At 40.1% G+C, this 20,699-nt stretch overlaps 2 protein-coding genes and 1 long non-coding RNA gene across 4 annotated transcripts; 1 reads left to right on the forward strand and 2 right to left on the reverse strand.

The window, feature by feature from the left end:
* Positions 1–264: 264 nt before the first annotated feature.
* Positions 265–2,073, reverse strand: LOC129009920 (uncharacterized). Of its 2 annotated transcripts, XR_008492878.1 has the most exons (3): positions 1,984–2,024; positions 1,356–1,407; positions 265–929 (listed from the first exon to the last, which is right to left on the reverse strand). It is a non-coding gene; the product is annotated as an uncharacterized LOC129009920 (long non-coding RNA). The 2 variants fall into 2 exon arrangements; XR_008492881.1 differs by lacking the exon at positions 1,356–1,407 and having other exon boundaries at positions 1,984–2,073.
* Positions 2,074–6,704: 4,631 nt separating this feature from the next.
* LCE1C (late cornified envelope 1C) lies at positions 6,705–8,510 on the forward strand. Its single transcript, XM_054448005.1, has 2 exons — positions 6,705–6,755; positions 7,844–8,510. Exon 2 carries the CDS (start codon positions 7,864–7,866, stop codon positions 8,218–8,220), a length of 357 nt encoding a protein of 118 aa, XP_054303980.1. The 5' UTR covers positions 6,705–6,755; positions 7,844–7,863; the 3' UTR covers positions 8,221–8,510.
* Positions 8,511–14,960: 6,450 nt separating this feature from the next.
* On the reverse strand, positions 14,961–16,635 carry LCE1D (late cornified envelope 1D). Its single transcript, XM_054501496.1, has 2 exons — positions 16,585–16,635; positions 14,961–15,582 (listed from the first exon to the last, which is right to left on the reverse strand). Exon 2 carries the CDS (start codon positions 15,558–15,560, stop codon positions 15,228–15,230), a length of 333 nt encoding a protein of 110 aa, XP_054357471.1. The 5' UTR covers positions 15,561–15,582; positions 16,585–16,635; the 3' UTR covers positions 14,961–15,227.
* Between the last annotated feature and the right edge of the window lie 4,064 nt (positions 16,636–20,699).

The following is a 20,699-nucleotide window of genomic DNA, read 5'->3' on the forward strand; positions in this document are numbered from 1 at the left end:
GGTCAATGTCAAGGAAGACAAAGAAAGACTGAAGAACCATTTCAGATTGGAGGAGACTGAAGAATCATGGCAACTACGTCGAGGCAATGGAGATCCTAGATTGGATTTTGAACCAACAAAATTGTCTTTTGTTATAAAGGATATTAGTAGGAAGATTGGCTAAATTTGAATAAGGTCTGTAGATACTAATATCTTGGGAGAGCCTGGAGATGAGGACAGAGTATGAAAAGCAATGAAGAAATAACAATCAGTCAAGGCAAAAAGGAATGCATATTTCTGGTTTTATTGTTTCACATCAGGCTGAGCTATGCAAAAAGACAAGCTGCAAAGGGATATAGGTCTGTGCTTTGGGCTTCCCAGAGCAACCACACATATGCAAACTGAGGTCATTAAGTGGCTTGGCTTCGGGGGAGAAGTTTTGGGCCTCTGAACTCCAAGACAGAAGAATCCTCTATGCTTGAGTTGAGCCCTCACCAAAACCTCTCAACAACATGGGCAGGCCCAGAAGGAAAAGGAAGACGGGAGGGAAATATTTGGCCATTTGTGTTCTTCTAGGCTCAGGATCCACTTCAGCAGCAGCCTCCAGAGTGCTGGCCACTCCCCCCTCCACAGCAGCTGGAGCCCCCCGAGGGCTGGCTGCAGCAGCCAGAGCTCTGGGATCTGTGGCAGTGGGACCTACGGCGCCTGTGGTGGCTCAGGCAGCAGCCATCTCCCCCAGAGCTGGAGCCACAGCAGCCCCCAGAGCTGGAGCCACAGCAGCCTCCGGAGCTGACACTGCAGCAGGAAGAGACTGGAGGACACTTTGGGGGACACTTTGGGGGGCATTTAGGGGTGGGGCACTTGGGAAGGCACTTGGGGATGCACTTGGGAGGGGGCTGGCACTGCTGCTGGTTCTGCTGGCAGGACATCTTGGTGTGGGTGTTCAGGAGCTGAGAGAGAGTCAGACAGCAAGTTAGACCCAGGTAGAGGCCCCCCCTGCCTATTCTTGCCCTTTCAGCATCATTTCTAATCCCTACATTTTGATGAACTGCTTAGTGTAGTTGTAGCTAATTAATCACGGGAAGTTTCATTATGTCTAATAGTTGGCTAAACACACTTATAGCCTCTATTTTGAACCTAATGCTTTTTATATACTTATAAAATCATAAAACATTTTCAACTATTTTATAATTAGAAAACTGAAGCCAAAAGATATTAAGAAAGTATTCTCAAAATCAAGCATGTAGTATGTAGAGGAGACATTCTGCTTCAACTACACACCTGAATCATGAAAACAATCTAGAAAGGGGTTTGGAAATAAAATCGTTTCTCAAGGGGAAACAGTCATTCTCTCTTGGAAGAATTTTCTAGATTACCTTGTTGTGAGGACATAGAAGCTCAGAACTGCAAAGGATGTTGGAGAACTAACTGAGGAAAAATATCGTTGAATTAAGTTGAGAATTGTATACAGGTTTCCGACTTAGTCCAGTGCTCTAACATTTTTCAGTAACAAACACCTGTACCGAATGCTCAGCACTTATATTTTGTTTGTCTACCGTACTTGTCTCACCAAGTTAAATACCATTAAATGTGAGTTGAAGAGAGTCAGTTAGCTGTGATATCCTCTACACTGGCTGGGAACCACTGTTTCCATCTCATCTTTTCAGGAAAGGACAGTTATATTTTTCAAGGTAAATCTCCCTTTCTGAAAGCAGTTACAGGTGAACATGGCAGGCAATGTTGCAAAGCCTTCAAACTAGAGACCCAAGAACTCTAGATCCATCTCATTTCTCCAGAACACCAAGTCACCGTCACAGGACTCCTCATTCTCATGTCCCCAGTCTGTTCCCATTGCCTTTGCTCAGTTTTCTTGAGACTCCCTCCTTCACTTATATGGATGCCAGCACCACCCCAGCCCTGGAGGCCCTGCCTACCCTCCCCTCCTGCCCTGATCTAGGCATCCCTTTGTGGAAGGCCCTGCTTCAGTACCCAGGGAACACTTACTGAGGTCACAAGCAGCACAGGGTCCTTCAGCACCTCGGGAGATGAGTGGTTGGGGTGCTCTGGCCCTGAGCCCTTTTATCCTGTCCTTTGGGCTCTCCCTCCAGCAGTGAGACAGGGCCTGGGCATGAGAGGACCTGCCTCCTGACACCCACGTAGGTCCTGTGACAGGTGGTGACTGGCAGCTCTGCACATGTCTGCCTTCGTGGGTGTTCAGGAGAGCTGCTGCCAGCATGTAATATGGTCACTTAGAAATAGAGGTGGGGTGGGGAAATCCCTACCATCATCTCCTGCCTTGATCTGCCTGAAGGGCACCTGCCTTTAAGGTTCTCACTTCTCATTCTTGGAACTTTGAAGTTTTGGCCCTAATACTGCCCTTACTGCCCTTCTTGCCTCCCCGGTGTTAATGAGCCCATGTAACCTGATTCAAACCAAATTATAATGTATTCCTTCCAATTTTATTCTGTACAGGTTACCCTGATACAATATATACTATGGATTACATGGTTTTAACTCTATAAAAATGGCATCATACTTAAGACACTCATTTTTGACTTGTTCTCTTCCTTAAACATTATTTTTGCTAGTTACTCAAGTTGATCTGTATAGCCATAGTTTACTCATTTTTACAACTGTGTAGTATCCGTCTTATGAGTGCATCATGATTTGTTAGCTTCTCTCTTTTGGATGGACATTTAGAGTGTTTTCACTTTTCACTGTATCAGTTTTGCAACTAAGGAAATTTTTGTGCATGTCTACTTGTGTATTTGTGGGAGAGTCTCACCAAATTATGTACCTATAAGTGGAACTGTTGAATTTTGGATCACACCCATCTCTCCAAATTGCTCATACTGATTTCAGTTTGCACCTATGTTGTATAAGAATCATTCTTGCTGCACATAGTTGCTAAACTTCAATAATTGCCATTCGATGGATGTGCACTGGTATCTATCTGTAGTTTAATATGTGTTCCTCTGCTTTGTAGTGATCAGAGCATCTTTTAATATATTTTTGGTTAGTTGAGGTTTCCCTTCTGTGACTTGTCTGCTTTTTCTCAAAAATGTTTTTCAATTTGTTTATCTCCTTTTGTTAGTATTTGTAAATGTTCTTTACATATTCCAGTTACTAATATACTGCTATTAAATGTGTTGTGAATATCTTTTCCAAACAAATATGTTCTTGTTTGCATTTTAGTCATTTGATGAACTAGTGTTCTATTTTTAACATAGTTGAATTTCTGCAACAATAACGATATTGTTTGCAATTTTCATGATTTTAATAAATCTCAACCATTTGTAAGTTTAGAGATCTTTTCCCTATCTTTAAAAAGTTGAAAATTTTTTCTTTTCAAAAATGAAGGTTTTTATTCAATCAAGAAAGGATTTTTTGTACATTTTATATATTTTAAACATTTTTCTGAATGGATAACCAATTGTCTTAGTATTGTAATCAAAATTTCCATTTTCCCCCACTCATCTGAAATACCTATGGGTCAGAATCAATTTTTCACATTTCTGTAGATTTATAATTGGGTGAACAATTCTTGTCATTGCCAATTTGTCAACACCTCTGAGAACATCCTGCTGCCTTAATTACCATAGGTGGATAATCAATTGCAATATCTAAGTCACACAGGTTCCATCATTCCTTAAGATTGTCTTGGTGATTATTAAACCTTTGTTATTTTATATAAACATTAGAGCCAGTTTGTCACATCCCACACAATGAAGATGAAGCAAAACAAATCATTATTAGAATTTTGATGAAAACATCATTGAGAAAATGCATTAATTTATGAAGAATTATTATATTTTATTATAATTTTTTTCTACTAACCCATAAATATAGTATATCTCTTTATTATGGTATTCTGTAATGCTGTTTAATAGCCTTCTCATTTTATCAAAAATATTTTACATTAAAATTGTATTTTAGACTTTATGTATTTCTGCTATTTTAAATGGCAATTTTAAAAATTATATTTTTGAATTATTTGTTGCTGGTTAATGTAAATTTATTCTTACATCTTGCAACTTTTCTAACTCTTAATATTATTTTAATTTTCTATAGTAATCATTCTTATCTATATATCTTCTTTCTCAAAGTTTTTTCTCCTTAAGTTAAATTCTTGGAAGTACAACTGTTGGATAAAAAGTATGCGCATTTAAAATTTTGATTTGTATACAGAAAATTATTATTTGTTGAGTAATGGGTCACCAAATGTCATCTTAATTTTCATTATTATGCCAATTTATAAGACCCATTTCCTATCACCTTCAGTAATACTGTTTTGTTATTGATTTTAAGTTTCTTCTAGTTCAATATAAAGGAATATCTTCTAATCCTTATCATCCTTGAAATGGATGGGCTGTGCTTCTAGAGCAGAACTACTAATGTAAGCTGAGTAACCAATGTCTTAACTACTCTCGCATTAAATACATTGTTTGGAACAACATGAGCCACAGCCAGGCAATTCAGTGGCAGACTCAGACCTCATCCTTGAAAGACCATCCTTGTTTTATATACAAGTCTTTGGTTATTTGTATATGCAAATATGAAATAACAAATTTCAAAATGTATCGGTCATATATTTCTTTCCAAGCTATCTGTTTGTTCATGCACTTTGTCCGTTCATTTGTAGATAGGTTTATTTCTTTTCTATAAAGTTGTAAGGACTTACTATTTATCATAGATTTTAGTACTATTCCTGACTTACATACTTTACTTTTTCTCCGCTGGTTATTTATATTTTCCATCTTTTAAAATTGTGCTTTCTGACATATAGTATTTCTTTCACTATGTGATGAGATTTATCAAGTTTTTTCATGCTTAAATATTTTATCCAATTACTTATAAAGAAATAATTAGATAGTCTGTATATTCTTCTAATAATTTTGGAGTATCAGTTTATTGTTACTACTCTATGCAGGGGTTGCAGAGGAAGGAAACAAATTAAAAATCAGTCATGTGTGGTGCTGGCTCTGGGACACAGAGTAAAATCCACTAAGTCTAAGCTAATTTTTACTGGGTCTCAGCATTCTTCCAACCAATCTCTTGTGATATGAGAGCCTGACAACATATAAATGTATTCTCAGAAAATCACTCCTTTGCTAGTGCATATTGTTAGCATTAAAATGGTACCAAATTCAATAAATTTCAAATGCTATTGAAATCTAACACCAAACATAAGGGAACAATCCTCATGATGTTACATCATATTGCTACCTTATTAACCCAATCCATGTCAGATTAATTGACAGTTTGGGTGCTACCCTTTGTGGTATCAGAGTCATGGACAGAATAGCTTCTAATCCTCATCATCCTTGGAATGAATGGGCTGGGCTTCTGGATCAGAACTGCCAATGTAAGCCGAGTAATCAATATCTTGACTACTCTATTATTAAATACATTCTTTGGAACGACATGAGCCATAGCCAGGTAATTCAGTGGCAGACTTCTGCAGGGTGATAAGGCTAGTATACTGTAATGTAAATGTCTCAGAGTGAGAATTCCAATGATGATGGCTTAAGTCATACACAAAGTAAAGATGATGCTAATAGTAATCAATTCATTTTTAAATTGCTTACCTATGGAGTCCACTTCTGTTTTAGAAACTGTTGAGGGATACATGAATATAAGAACAAAGCTGCAGAATCAAGGATAGGTTATTGTAGTCATATTTGAAAATTAAGACTCATAGAGAAGTTACAGTTGAATGGCACTGTTTTAGAAATGCATAGGTCATGGAATAAAGCCTGGATGTTGAAGAAGGAGGGTTATCCAAATGAATATAAATTGTTCTATCATAATGACATATGAATGTATATGTTCACTCCAGCACTATTCACAATAGCAAAGACATGGAATCAACCTAAATACCCATCAGTGGTGGACTGGATAAAGAAAATGTGGTACACATATACCATGGAATAGTATGCAGCCATAAAAAAGAATAAGATCATGTCCTTTGAAGAAACATGGATGAAGCTAGAGGCTATTATCTCTCCTTAGAAAGCAGCTATAATTTAAAAATATTAATGAATTAGCATTTGTTTAGAGAAAATGACATGTTATAAGCTCTCCACCAGAAACTTCCTTTGCATTATTTCATTGACTCTCAGCCATCCCTGGACAATTATTTTTGTATTATCTCTATTACAGAGTTGACAAACTGAGAACGAGAATGATGAGGTATTAATGTTTTTCATAATGTCATGCAGGTAATAAGTGGCAGAATCAGGTTTTTCTCTAGGTCTGACTCTTTAACCAGTTACCTAATGGCTGTAATACAGAAACACACACACACACTCTGTCTCTCTCACACACACACACACACACACACAACTATAAGATAGTTGAGGGTTGGAGGATTCTATGAAACTTGAGTTAAGCCAGGTTGCCCAGAGCCACAGAGGTAAGATTTGGGAGTTAACAAAACAGAGAAGCTCCAAGACTAAACAGATTAGGTATTCTCCACGGAGAACAACACAGGAAATGATGGTAGGGATTTTCCCACTCCATTTCTATTTCTAAGTGGCCATAGTCCAAGCTGGGAGCAGCTTTTCTGAGCCCCATGGAGGAAGGCAAGTGAGGAGCTGCCAGTCACCACCCACCTCAGAACCCATGTGGGTGTCAGAAGGCAGGTCCTCTCATGCCCAGGCCCTGTCTCACAGCTGGAGGCAGAGCCCAGGCCAGGATAAAAGGGCTCTGGGCCTGAGCACTCCATCCACTCACCTCCCGAGGTGCTGAAGGACCCTGTGCTGCCTGTGACCCCGGTATGTGTTCTTTGAGAATAGGAGCTGGGGCTTCCACAGAGGGTTGCTCAGCCCTAGGCAGGAGGGGACGCTGGGCAGGACCTTGAGGGCCGAGATCCATCTGGATAGAAGTCAAGACCTCAGAAAGATTGAAGGAGGATGTGCACAGGAGGCAGGAAGAGGGCCAACTGGTAACACAAATAAGAATTAGATGTCTCTGTCTTTGTGCTTCAGCTGGCTGAGTTTTAAGGACAGAGGGAGTTGAAGCCCAGGCAAATAGACTCTGCTAGAACAGCTTCAAATAGGACACTTACTTTTCAGAGCAAAACTGTGACACTCCTTGCAAATTTGAGCTGGAGATAGTAGTTCTCAATCAGTGGAGTGGAGATAATTAATGGATCTTTTAGGGCTTTTTGAAACCCACTTATCTCTAGATTCAAATTGGAATTGAGAATCTCTTTAAGTAGTTAGACATAGGAAGCTGAGAACCACTGTGCCAAGATGTTACTGTGAGGCCTTTGTGTGATGAATATGGCAGTGCACCAGCCTAGAGCCAGGGTGCCTGAGTTCAAATCCCTTCTATGCACCAAAAACACTGTTCTTCAGCATCTTCCTTAACAAAGGGAGCCTGTGAGACAAGCCTGTCTCCAAAACCATTTACAATTGTACATGCGCAGGTTTTTACAAGACAAAGTCTCCTAGGAAGTTACTCCAGGAGATAATCCTTCATTATCTTTTTCCAAGAAAATATTTGTATCCCCAGGTTTCCACACTGGACAGTTTCAGGGTTTTATTTGACACAATGAGAAAAATTGCTTCCTTTAATTTACTAAATGTTTAATCTTGACAGATATTTTTTCATATGGCTTACTGCCTCAGTTTCCTTCTTTGTAAAAGATATAGTAATTCTTGACTGTCTTAAGATGAAATTGTGAACTCAAAAGATACAGTGTGAGAGCATTTGCCAAACTACAAGAAATAACAAAATTTTCAGTGATTAATGATTTACCATGACATTTGAACAGTTCATCAAAATAAAGGAAATAGAAACAAGAATAGGCAGGGGTGGCCTCTGCCTAGGTCTGACTTGCTGTTTGACTCTCTTTCAGCTCCTGAACCTGCCATCAAGATGTCCTGCCAGCAGAGCCAGCAGCAGTGCCAGCCCCCTCCCAAGTGCACCCCCAAGTGCCCTCCCAAGTGCCCCACCCCAAAGTGCCCCCCAAAGTGTCCCCCTAAGTGTCCTCCAGTCTCTTCCTGCTGCAGTGTCAGCTCTGGAGGCTGCTGTGGCTCCAGCTCTGGGGGCAGCTGTGGCTCCAGCTCTGGGGGCTGCTGCAGTTCTGGGGGAGGTGGCTGCTGTCTGAGCCACCACAGGCGTCACAGGTCCCACTGCCACAGACCCCAGAGCTCTGGCTGCTGCAGCCAGCCCTCGGGGGGCTCCAGCTGCTGTGGAGTGGGGAGTGGCCAGCACTCTGGAGGCTGCTGCTGAAGTGGACCCTGAGCCTAGAAGAGCAGAATCCAGGACAGCAAACTGCCAAGGACATCCCCCTTCTCCTCCTAGGCCTGCCTGAGAGGCTCACAGGTCCAAGGGAAAGCTCTGAACTTGCCAAGAGCATATCTTCTCCCTGGAGTCCAGAAACTCAGATCCTGTCCTGGATCTCCATTCACTGGCCTTGGACCTTACCTTTGTGGCTACCCTCCCACCCTCTGTCTAAGCCCCTAGTTCACTCCATGTCATTTGCAGTATGCATCTACTCATTAAAGGAATAAAACAAGGAATCTGCTCAGAGTCTTGTTCTATGAAGACCCTATTCTCCTTGAGTGGCTCTTGTTCTCTTCACCTTGTCCTCTGCAGTTGGTGGCCTTCGAACCTCAGGGGACAGTGGGGCACTCTGGAGTGAATTGGGGTTAATGGGGCAGGAGTGGGAAGGGACAATTTCTCCCAACTATGTCTGTCCTATGTCAACTGGTCTGAAGCAGCATTGCTTCTGACCAAGTCTGAACTGTCTCTTATAAACATAGCTTCTTTGTTTCTGGTCCCTTTCAAGGGCTTGACCAGTCTTTCCATGTCTCTCTTTCTCTGTGAGTGCAGTCTGCTCCTCCTGACCTAGCCCCACCAACATCCTTCCTCCCTCACACACATCACATGCAAAAACACACACTTCTGCACATCTCCAGGTGCACACACAAACATGCACACACATGCATGTATATACATGGATAAAAAAAGAAAAATATAATAAATAAACAAATGAAATAAAACAGAACAAAACCCATGAATATATTTTAAAAATACAGTTTTCCCACTGACTACTTCTGCAATAAGTTTAGTTCCAGGCACATTTGCAAGTAAAAATTGCTTTCCTATTAACCTTCCATCAAATCTTGTTGCTTTCTTCCTTCTCCATCTTCATTAAATTATCTACACTTTATTCCAGAACACACTCCCTGTACCATATTTCTCAACTTGCCCGTGACTCTCTATAGAAAAATGCATGTGCTTCTTAAGTATTACATTTAAGACTTAACAGAAAGTGTTTCCAACTTCTTTTCTAAGTCTTACCATTCATACTTCCCATGAAACCCCAGCACTAATACTGCTGACAGGATTTAAAAAGTTTTAACCACCCATGTGGCCATGACCTTGTACTAGTAGCTGATGGGGACCACACAATATAAGTCACAAATTGTGCTGTCCAAAGTTTTGTTAAAACCTGATTCATGAGGTATGTCAAAAAAAAAAAAAAAGGAAAATAGAGCAAGTGAGATTTGAACTGCAGTGTCTCAGACAGAAAAAAATATGTTGGAATAAAACATAGAGGTAAAGTAAGAAGAGACATCTTCAAAGTATAGCTAATAGGCAGTCCTGCTTAGCAAAGCTTAAATTAGAGGAATTGTACAGGGTCTTATGCACAGAGCCTTGAATGTCACTCAATGGACATTGACCTTGATCCTGAACACAGTGCAGAGCTCTGGATGAAATTTTCTTAATGGTCAGGGGTAATTATTTCTGGAGCGCGGGATGGTGTGGAAAGATCATTTTTGGATTCCAGTGAAAATTAGAATCATGGAGAAACCCTAGGGAAGTGAGGCATTGTAACTTCAGGGAAGGCCATGCATCTTGAGATATATGATACTATAATAATAGAACAAGGCCGATTGTATATCCATGTCTATATAATCTACTTCTATTCTATCTATGCCTATGTTCACATACATATCTCAGATATTGATTCTCTATACCCGTTATGACCTGGATATTGGTATTATTGTGGCCTTTTCTACCTCATCACACTTTCTGGAGAATTGTTTTGGACACTTCCTGAAAAGAGAACTTTTTCACGTGCTTACTCCCTAGTCTAATTTGCTTTCATCTAATTAGTTCTTTTATTTTAAAAATAATATTGCCCTCAGGATACAAAAGCAACACCTGTTATATACCAAATTGACATTAGTAAATCTTAATCTCCTAAAAATGTTTTTAAATAGACCTTCAGACAAAAACTTTTGTTCATGTTGAAACAAAGCAATAACACTAAAACTTTTCAATTGTATTTCAAGTCCTCCTATTTTTTCAGGTCTTCCAGCCTCCTCCACTAGGGAACTCTTTTCCATGGGGTCCTTCACTCCACATAGTGCCTGAGACTTGGACCATCTCAAAAAGTGTTCATTCCCTTTAAAATTATTGATAGACAGGTGTTTCATATGAGGGTTCACTGTGTTACAGGAACTTTAATGGGCATTTTCTTTCTACAATTTCATTGATCCTCACGACATCCTGGAGACTAATCTTTATTATCTTCATTTTAAATTTCAGGAAACAGAGGATGAGATAATTTGGGATTTTCAGAAGTCACACAGCTAATAAGTGACAGAACCAGGATTCTGTCGCAGGTGTGTCTGACTCCTACCAGGCTTGTAACTGTGATGGCATAGACACATATTTGCACATGCATGCATACACACACACACACACACACAGAATCTGGGACACATCAGGGACATTAAAATACTTCTGTAAAATTTTGGTTTAAATGATACCATCAGGGATATAGAAAAAGAGGGCTTGGGAGGCCAAACTCCAAGAAAAGGGCCTAAGGCAGCTCCAAGAAAAATGAGGTGGCACTGATGGGAGCTATTCTGATCTCCTGTGGAGGGAGGCAGGTGAGAAGCTGCTGGTTATCACCTGGTCATACAACCCATGTGGGTGACAAGAGGCAGGTCCTCTTATGCCCAGGTGCTGCCTCACCCATCAGGAGCACAGCCCAAGGCCAGGATAAAAGGGCCTCCTTGATACTGTTCCAGTGTGAGATTCAGGAAAAGACTCTCTCATCTCCATAAATAATTAACACTCAATCATTAGTAAAGTCTTGTTCAGGACTGCACACAGTTTAAGGGTAAATGTCCAAATTCCTGCAGTGAAATAAGACTTTGTGTGCTCCCTCTCATTTAAGCCTTTGTCATGTACCCTCAGAAATGACCTGAAGCTGAACTGGATTATTTTTTGTACTTTGATTATGCTTCTCTCTGCGATGCAAGCCATGGTCTCTGCCCTTTCAGGACAGTGTGGCTCAATCCCACCTTTTTTTTTCCCTTCCTGTGGCATATCACTCTAATGAGATAATAGTAAATTATTTGATGGCCTGCCTTGGGTGTTTTATATTTCTTTACCTCAATTATTCAACACAGAGCTGTGTGCACAATGGATATTTAATGACTTTTAAATCCTCTCATTAGTATTAGCATTGACTTTACAGTTTATAAACAGCTATTCCTTATGACTCAGGCCACCCTCATAGGAGACACACTCTGAGACAGGCTCAGTGAGGTGTGTGGGCCACATCACCCTGAGAGGTCTGACACTGTCTTTCTTGGGTATGACGTTTGTTCTCCTGCTCAGATTGTTCCAAAGGGCTTAGTAATGGGGCAGTGGTCAGGACATTGGTTCCCAGGTTGTCACAATGGCAGGTCTACTCAGAAGTTCAACTCCTGGTATCTAGGATGATGGGGCTGGGATGCCATCTGGTCCGTGCCTCTGCCTTCATGCAGGGCAAGCCCAAGCCCTCAACTGACATAACTCAGATGTAGGTGATGAGTCAGCAGCATAGTTGTATCAGGAAGACTGGAAATTAAGTCTTGGCTTTGAGAAATCACAGCCTGGCTATCAGGTCAATACAGACATGTTGATCAGCAAAGCACTGATTTTTCCGAGGGTCAAGGCATTTATCTTTTACATCATCAACATTTTATCATAACATGGGATGGAAGGAAACATTACTGAGATCTAACTGGAAATATGATAGTTTAAGCAGAGTTATATTTTTATCTCTGTGCATCAGAGCCAGCACCAAGGAAACTGGTGATCTTGTTTTGCTTTATCATCTTGACAAACTCTTAATAATTATACATGAAGGGACTCATACAACTGAATGGCAACAACCAAACAACTCAATTTAAAAACGAGCAAAAGATTGAATAGCTATTTCTCACGGACATACAAATGTCCAACAGGTATACAGAAAAAGGTGCTCAATCTCACTAATCATCAGGGAAATGCAAATCTGAACCACCATGAGATATCACTCCATGCCTGTTAAAGTGCCTATTATCAGAAGGATGAAATATAACAAGCGTTGGCAAGGATGTGGCAAAAAGGAAATTCTTGTACACTGTTGGTGGAAATATAAATTGGTACAGCCATTATGTAAAACTGTATGGAATTTCCTAAAAGTATAGAAAATAAAACTACCTCATGATCTGCTAACTCCACTTCTAGAAATAAAATCAGTATTTTCCAGAGATATCTGTACTCCCAGCATTATTTCAGCATTATTAGCAATAACCAAGATCTGGAAACAACCTAAATGTCTGTCAGTGGATGAATGAATTTTAAAAATTCTGAATATATATACTATATAGCAGAAGGAATATTATTCAGCCTTAAAAAAGAAGACAATCCTTGATTCTGCTGATGTGATGCATTGTGTCTATTTATTTGCATGTGTTGAACCATTCTTGCATTTCTGGGATGAATCCCACTTGATCATGGTGAATAATTTTTTTAGGGTAGTGTTGAATTCTGTTTGCTAGTATTTTGTTGAGGTTTTTGCATCTATGTTCATCAGAGATATTGGTCTGTAGTTTTCTTTTTCTATTGTGTCTGTTTGGTTTGGTATCAGTGTGATTCTGGCCTTGTAGAATGAGTTTAGAAGTATTTGGTGTTCTTCAGTTTTTTGAAATAGTTTGAGTAGAATCAGAATTAGTTCTTCTTTAAATGTTTGGTAGACTCCAGTAAGTAATCTATCAGGTCTGGGGCTTTTTCTTGATGGAAAACTTTTTATTACTGCTTTAATCTCATTACTCATTATTGGTCTGTTCAGGTTCTCTATTTCTTTATGGTTCAATCTCGGTAGGTTGTCCAGTAATTTATCTATTTTTTTCTAGGTTTTCCAATTTGTTGGTGTACAGTTGTTCGTAACAGTCTCTAATTATCCTTTATATTGATGTGATATAAGTTATTATGTTTCATTTTTTATCTGATTTCATTTTTCTGAGTCTTCTGTCTTTTTTTCTTGGTCTAGCTTAAGTTTTGTCAATAGATGCTGAAAAAGCATTCAATAAAATTCAGCATCTCTTGGTAGTTAAAAACCTTCAAGACATTGCATGTAGAAGGAACACACCTCAACATGATAAAACCCACACCTAATACCATACTGAATGAAGAAAAATGGAGAGGCTTTCTACTAAGTATGAAATAAGACAAGGATGCCCACTTTCACCACTTTGATTCAACATAGGGTAGAAGTCCTAACCGGAGTAATTAGCCAAGGAAAAGAGATAAGTGGCATCCAGATTTGAAAGGCAGAAGTCAAATTATCCTTTTTGCAGATAACATGATATTAGATTTAGAAAAACTAAAGACTCCACCAAGAAACTCTTAGAAATGATAAATTTAGTAAAGTGGCAGGATACAAAATCAACATACAAAAATCAGTAGTGTTTCTATACACTTATAGAAATCAATCTGAAACAGAAATCAAGAAAACAATCTCATTTATAATAGCCACAAAAATAAAATAGCCAGAAATAAATTTAACCAAAGAAGTGAAAGAACTACAACGAAAGCTAAAAGCATTGATGAAGAAATAAAAGAAGACACAAACAAATGGAAAGATCTCTCAGGATCATGAACTGGAAGAATTAATATTGTTAAAAAGTCTACAGTATTCAAAGCGATCTACAGATTCAATGCAATCTCTGTTGAAATACCATGTGAGCCAATTCTCCCTAATAAACTTCCTTTCATGTATACACATATCCTATTAGTTCTGTCCCTCTGGAGAACCCTGACTAACACAACAGAAAAAAAAGGCTTAACATTTTTATGGAACCATAGAAGACTCCAAATAGCGAAAGTGATCCTGAGTAAAAAAGAATAAAGCTGGAGGCATCATACTACCTGATTTCAAATTATACTACAAAGTTATACTAACCAAAACAGTACAGTACTGGCATAAAAACAGATGTATAGACCAAAAAAACAAAATAGAAAATCCAGAAATTAATCCATAAACTTATAGCCTGTTTTTAAACCTTACTGCAAATAATGATTAATAAATAATCAACTACATTTTTTAGAGTGTTCCTTGCAATTGTGGTTACAAGAGTGTATACATTTGATAAAACTAATTGAATTGTATATTTTAAAAAGGGGTTTTATTGTGTGAAAGTTATATATCAATAAAAGTGATTTAAGTTTAAAAACTAAAGATTTATTCCATATAATATGAGTATATATAAATATGTGTGTATATATACACATATACACACACGTATATTTATATGTCTACTACGTGTACATACAATCTGAAGGAGGAGTCCGGGGAGATTGTTAGTGGAAGGAGTGGGGAACGAGGAACACAAGAGTGAAGAGGCTACTGTGAGAAGGAGGATGAAGTCGGCCTCCTGGTCATGCCTGAGGGATGCAGTTACATAGGTGAAAGGAACCAGAATTTGAAAGAACAATGCTTCTTAAAGCTACTTCAGTCCCTTGGTTTAAAAGGAAAACACAGAAAGAAGAAAAAACACAAAACACACAAAAATGCAAGCTTTTTCCTCCTGACCCCTTTCCCCATCCTCTGTCCACCAAGGCCTCAGCAGCCACCGGCAGACACAGGGGAGCAGAACAAGGACGACACAAACAGGAAAATCAAGCAGGCTGGTAGCAAATTGGGGAGCAGATTCTGGATTTTATTTCTTCAGTTCAGGCAGCACAGAATACAGCAGCGTGAGCTGTGAAGGAACTAGGTGTGTGCTTTGGAGTTCCCAGGGCAGCCATGGATCTGCAGAAGAAAGTCTCTAAATGCCATTAAGGAGAAAGATTTTGGGTTTCCTGACACCAGAGCAGAGGGATTCCCCAGGCAAGACTTCAAGCTTTTACTGGAACCTCTCAGCTATTCAGGCAGAATCAGAAGGATGAGGAAGTCAAGGTCCACTTCAGCAGCAGCCTCCAGAGTGCTGGCCACTGCCCCCTCCGCAGCAGCTGGAGCCTCCCGAGGGCTGGCTGCAGCAGTCAGAGCTCTGGGGTCTGTGATGGTGGGACCTGCGGCGCCTGTGGTGGCTCAGACAGCAGCCGCCACCCCCAGAGCTGCAGCAGCCCCCAGAGCTGGAGCCACAGCCGCCCCCAGAGGTGGAGCCACAGCAGCCTCCGGAGCTGACACTGCAGCAGGAAGAGACTGGAGGGCACTTAGGGGGACACTTAGGAGCGGGGCACTTGGGAGTGCACTTGGGAGGGGGCTGGCACTGCTGCTGGCTCTGCTGGCAGGACATCTCGGCGGTGGGTGTTTAGCAGCTGAGGGAGAGTCAAATAACAAGTCAGACCCAGGCAGGGGTCACCTCTGCCCCTGTGACACTTAGCATCGCTCAAGTATAAAAGCATCATTTTCAGTAGTTTTATTTCCAATAATTTCCTCAAAATCTCACATCATCTTTTTCAAGATATATTTGGATGTCAGACAACTGTAAACTAAGACTAAACAATATTGCAAAATGCATCTAAGATTCTGATGTGTTGTCAGTGGAGGAGGAAATTATTACAAATATATCTTAAGACTGAAATTGTCTAATTTATGAGTCATTTAAGAGAAAATTATTTTTAAAGGAGAAGAAGCAGTCATTCTCTCTGGTCATAACTTGCAAGACAATTTTACTTTGGAAGGTCAGCATTGTGCAGGATCTTGGAGACTACTAGGTCAGTAAACTCACTTCAACAGAGATAGATAAACTTAGCAATTGCTGCAGACCTAGTACTTGAACCCTGACCCCCTGATCTCAGGTTGGAGCTCAGACTTCCTCACTCACCACCTGCTCAGGCTGATGGGCTGACACGGTGGGTCTCAGGCTTGGTGTGTCCTAACCAAACTGGGAAGTTTGTGAACAAATCTCAGACCCACGAAAATGTGGGGTTCATAAACCCCAAAGAGTCTTTAGTCCCATGTCCACAGCTCTAGTTCTTCCCTTGCAGGCAGAGACAGGGTTGTATCTTCAGAGGTGGGCTTCCCTCCTGTGGGCTGCCAGAGTGGAACAGGTCTCTGCGCTTCAAAGTTCCCATTCTGGAACACCCACCTCATCCCAGAGCAGTTTGTTTCCTCTAGAGTTCAAAGGCACATGGCACAGCTGGCCAGCTCTTTTCCTCTTTTCTTTCCTGCTCCCAGTTAGCACCAGACCCCTTTTTGCCCCCGGCCCCTTCAGTCTTTTCTAAACTCTCCACCTCTGACAACATGGCCCTAGCCCCCGAGGCCCTGCCCCTCCTTCCCTCCTGCTCTGTTCTAAGCATCCCTGCTCCTATTCTTACCGGAGTCACAGGCAGCAGAGGGTTCTTTAGCACCTCAGGAGGTGAGTGGATGGGGTGGTCTGGCCCTGAGCCCTTTTATCCTGGCCTGGGCTCTGCCCCAGCTGTGATACAGGGCCTGGGCATGAGAGGACCTTCCTTCTGACACCCACGTGGGTCTTGTGATGGTTGGTGACTGACAGCTCCTCACCTGCCTCTCTCCCCAGGCTCAAGGCAGCCACTCCCAGGTAGGAAAGTGCCTACTTGAAATGGGGTTCCAGGATGACTCCTACCATCACCCACCTCATTTACTTGAAGGCTGCTTGCCCTGAGAGCCTCTCAGTTCTCAGTCTTAGAACTTAGGACCTATCTCATTTCTGTCTCTTCTGAAGTACCTGATGCTCCATGCAGCCTGGGTTGAAGTTGAAGTACTAATCCCTGAGGTTTCCATGCATGTTTATTTCTGTCCCTGTGCACCACCAAACTGTGTGGCTGTTGGTGCAGTGTAGACATCTACACAAGTAAAACCCTGGAAGTAGAACCCGACCCAGTACCAGGCCCTGCGAGATGGGACTGTTGAAACTATTTAGCCCGTACCGTTTTTTAAACCTTAAAGCTGGAAGATGAAAAAGAATTAGTTACAGAAGAATTAGTTGGTTGTGAAAGTCAATAAAGTAACACAAAAAAGAGAAAATGTGCCTAACAGAGAGACTGAAACGTCGTAGGCTCTGAATAAATGAAACATTCATAACTTGCTGAATACAGAATGAAGATACTGATCTTTGTTTAACAAATGAAGCACAGCTTTTTTCTAATGAGAGTGAGTCTGGCTGCTTGGTGATCTGTTTGCTTTTAAACAGCCCTTTTCTTCTGGTGGGGTCCTTGATGTGTCAGCACTGAGATGTGAACAAGGAAACAGCTCATTAGAGAAACAAGAAGCAGCAGCTCTGCTCTTTGTATTAGTGTGAGAATTTGGACTTTTCTGGGTTCACACTGGGAGCACCGGATGATGGTCACAGATGAGAAACAGGAAGAAAAGAGACATGATTGTGAGACATTATAAGTCTACGCTTCCATGTAGGATCAAATGGCTGGTGGAACCCCGTCCCGGACCATAAGGGGACGGGTGCCTTTTAAGAACAAGAGTCCTTAATATTTAATGTGAATGTGTTTATGCTGCTACTTTGGAATCCCCTGTCCTCTCTCTCCACTAGAATCACTAGCTTTCTACATGTCCACAGGATTTATATGAATGGAGTGTTTTGAATTTATACATTTTTAGGATATTAATGAAACGGGCTGCTGTTCATTCTAGGACACACTAGTCACTAAGACAGCCATGACTGCAAGGTTATCCACAAATTAAACTATTTCTTCAGAGGAAGACCAAGAAAAGCCAGATTAAATCATATGAGGGACAAGTCCTCTTCCTCCCAACCCCTGACAGACTCTGGATATGCCCAGAACTTGGGAATGATATCTAGGTCAAAATGGACATGGTGACCCTAACCAAAACGTGGTGGAGATATATGTGTATTTATAAACACATATACAGAGCATACATATTGAGAGAGATGTATATGTGTGTATACCACCTGTCTCAGAGCATCAATTATTACAGCTGCCCAGACTCCTGTGACAACGTAGTATCTCCAAACACTGTAGTGTGTCTTTGATTCTGTTCTTTTATGACATCCAAGAAAACACTCTCCCATCCCTGTACATAATTAACACTAAATCATTAGTAAAGTCTTGTTCGTGATTGCACACTGTATAAGGGTAAATGCCCAAATTCCTTCAGTGAAATAAGACTTTGTGTTCTCCCTTTAGTTTAAGCCTTTGTCATCTACTCTCAGAAATGTTCTGAAACTGAACTGGATTATATTCTGTACTTTGATTATGCTTCTCCCTGCAGTGCATGCCGTGGCCTCTGCCCTTCCAGGACAGTGTGGCTCAATCCCACTTTTTTATTTATCCTTCATGTGGCATATCACTCTAATGAGATAATAGTAAATGCTTTGATGGCCTGCCTTGGGTGTTTTATATTTCTTTACCTCAATTATTCAACACAGAGCTATGTGCACAATGGATATTTAATGACTTTTAAATCCTCTCATTGGTAATAGCATTGACTTTACAGTTTATAAACAGCTATTCCTTATGACTCAGGCCACCCTCATAGGAGACACACTCTGAGACAGGCTCAGTGAGGTGTGTGGGCCACATCACCCTGAGAGGTCTGACACTGTCTTTCTTGGGTATGACGTTTGTTCTCCTGCTCAGATTGTTCCAAAGGGCTTAGTAATGGGGCAGTGGTCAGGACATTGGTTCCCAGGTTGTCACAATGGCAGGTCTACTCAGAAGTTCAACTCCTGGTATCCAGGATGATAGGGCTGGGATGCCATCTGGTCCATGCCTCTGCCTTCATTCAGGGCAACACCTGAGCTCTCAACTGACGTAACTCAGATGTAGGTGATGAGTCAGCAACATAGTTGTATTAGGAAGATTGGAGCTTGAATCCTGGCTGTGAGATATCATGGCTTAGCTATTAGGTCAAATAAGATATCTTGTCCAGCAAAGCATTGACTTTCTGAAATTTCCTGTTTGTCAAGGTTTTTCTCTTTTAGGTAGTCAAAAATTCACTGTCTCATGGGATGTGAGTGAATACTATTGAGATCTAACCAGAAATAATTCAAATGGAATATTTTTTATATGTGTTCTGTAACCAGTAACAAGTTAAGTTAGTAATCTTTGTCTTGTTCTTTCCATATCTACAACCCTTTAAACAATTACAGTGATGAGAAAATACTATTAAGGTCTAGAAGAAAATTCTATTCTATTTAAATAGTATCTTTTAAAAATATTTTTATTGCTGTTATTGTTATAATTGTTAATATATTGATGTACTGCAACTGTGTTGAACTCTCCTAAATTTTTGCAGTGAACACTTTTCTAAAAAAATTTGGTAAAATACATAATCCAAAATTTACTGTCTTAATCATTTTTTTAGTGCACAGTTTAGTAATGTTAAATAGAATCACATCGTTGTGTAACCAATCTCTAGAATTTTTGTCTTCTTGCAACACTGAAACTCTACGCTCATTAAACAACAGTTCTCCCTTACTCCCTCTCCCCAGCCCTGGCAATCACCATTTTACTTTCTTTTTCTATGAAATGGACTACACATCGTATCTCACATAAGTGGAATCACACAGTGTTTGTCTTTTTGTGACTGGCTTATTTGATTTAGCATACCTTTAGGATTCATTCATATTGTAGCATGTGCATAAATTTCTTACCTTTTTAAGGCCATATATTATCACATTGTATGTGTATGCCTCTTTTGCTTCTATAATCATCCAGCAGTGAATGCTTGGATTGTTTCCACCTTTTAGCTATTGTGAATAATAAAGCTATGAACATGGGTGTACAAGTACCCTGTCAAGACTCTACTTTCAATCTTTTGTATTGTATATACCCGGAAATGGAATTGCTGGATCCTATGTTAATTCTATTAACTTTTTGAGGAATCACCATGCTCTTTTTCACAGTAATTACACCATTTTACACGCTCACCAACAGTGCACAAGGGCTCTAATTCCTCCACATCCTCACCAACACTTGTTATTTTCTGTTTTGTTTTGCTTTATTTTTTTATAGTAGTCATTCCCTTGGGTTTGAAGTGGTATCTTACTGAGGGTTTTACTTTAAATAATTTAATCTAATTATGAATGGTGTTGAGCATATTTTCATGTATCTTTTGGCTATTTGTAAATTTCTTTTGGATAACTGTCTATTCAAGTCTGTTTTTCCATTTTTAATAAGGTTGTTTGTTTACTTGTTGTTTAATTGTCAGGGTTCTTTACATATTTTGTATAGCAACCCACTACCAGCTACATGATTTGCTAATATTTGCTCCCATAACAAAGATTTCCTTTTCATGGTACTGATTTTGTTCACTGATGCACATACATTTCTAATGTTTATGTAGTCTAATTTATCTATTTTTACGTTTGTTGCCTGTGCTTTTGGTATCATAGTTAAGAAATCATTGTCAAATCCAATGTCATGAAGATTTCCTCCTATGTTTCCTTCTAGGAATTTTATAGTTTATTTATTTATTTATTTATTTTGAGATG

The sequence above is a fragment of the Pongo pygmaeus genome, chromosome 1, assembly GCF_028885625.2.
Source record: "Pongo pygmaeus isolate AG05252 chromosome 1, NHGRI_mPonPyg2-v2.0_pri, whole genome shotgun sequence".
Lineage (NCBI taxonomy): Eukaryota > Metazoa > Chordata > Mammalia > Primates > Hominidae > Pongo > Pongo pygmaeus.

Bases quoted from the DNA above. Each gene is read 5' to 3' on its own strand.
- LCE1C (XM_054448005.1), top strand. From the start codon at position 7,864: ATGTCCTGCCAGCAGAGCCAGCAGCAGTGCCAGCCCCCTCCCAAGTGC.
- LCE1D (XM_054501496.1), bottom strand. From the start codon at position 15,560: ATGTCCTGCCAGCAGAGCCAGCAGCAGTGCCAGCCCCCTCCCAAGTGC.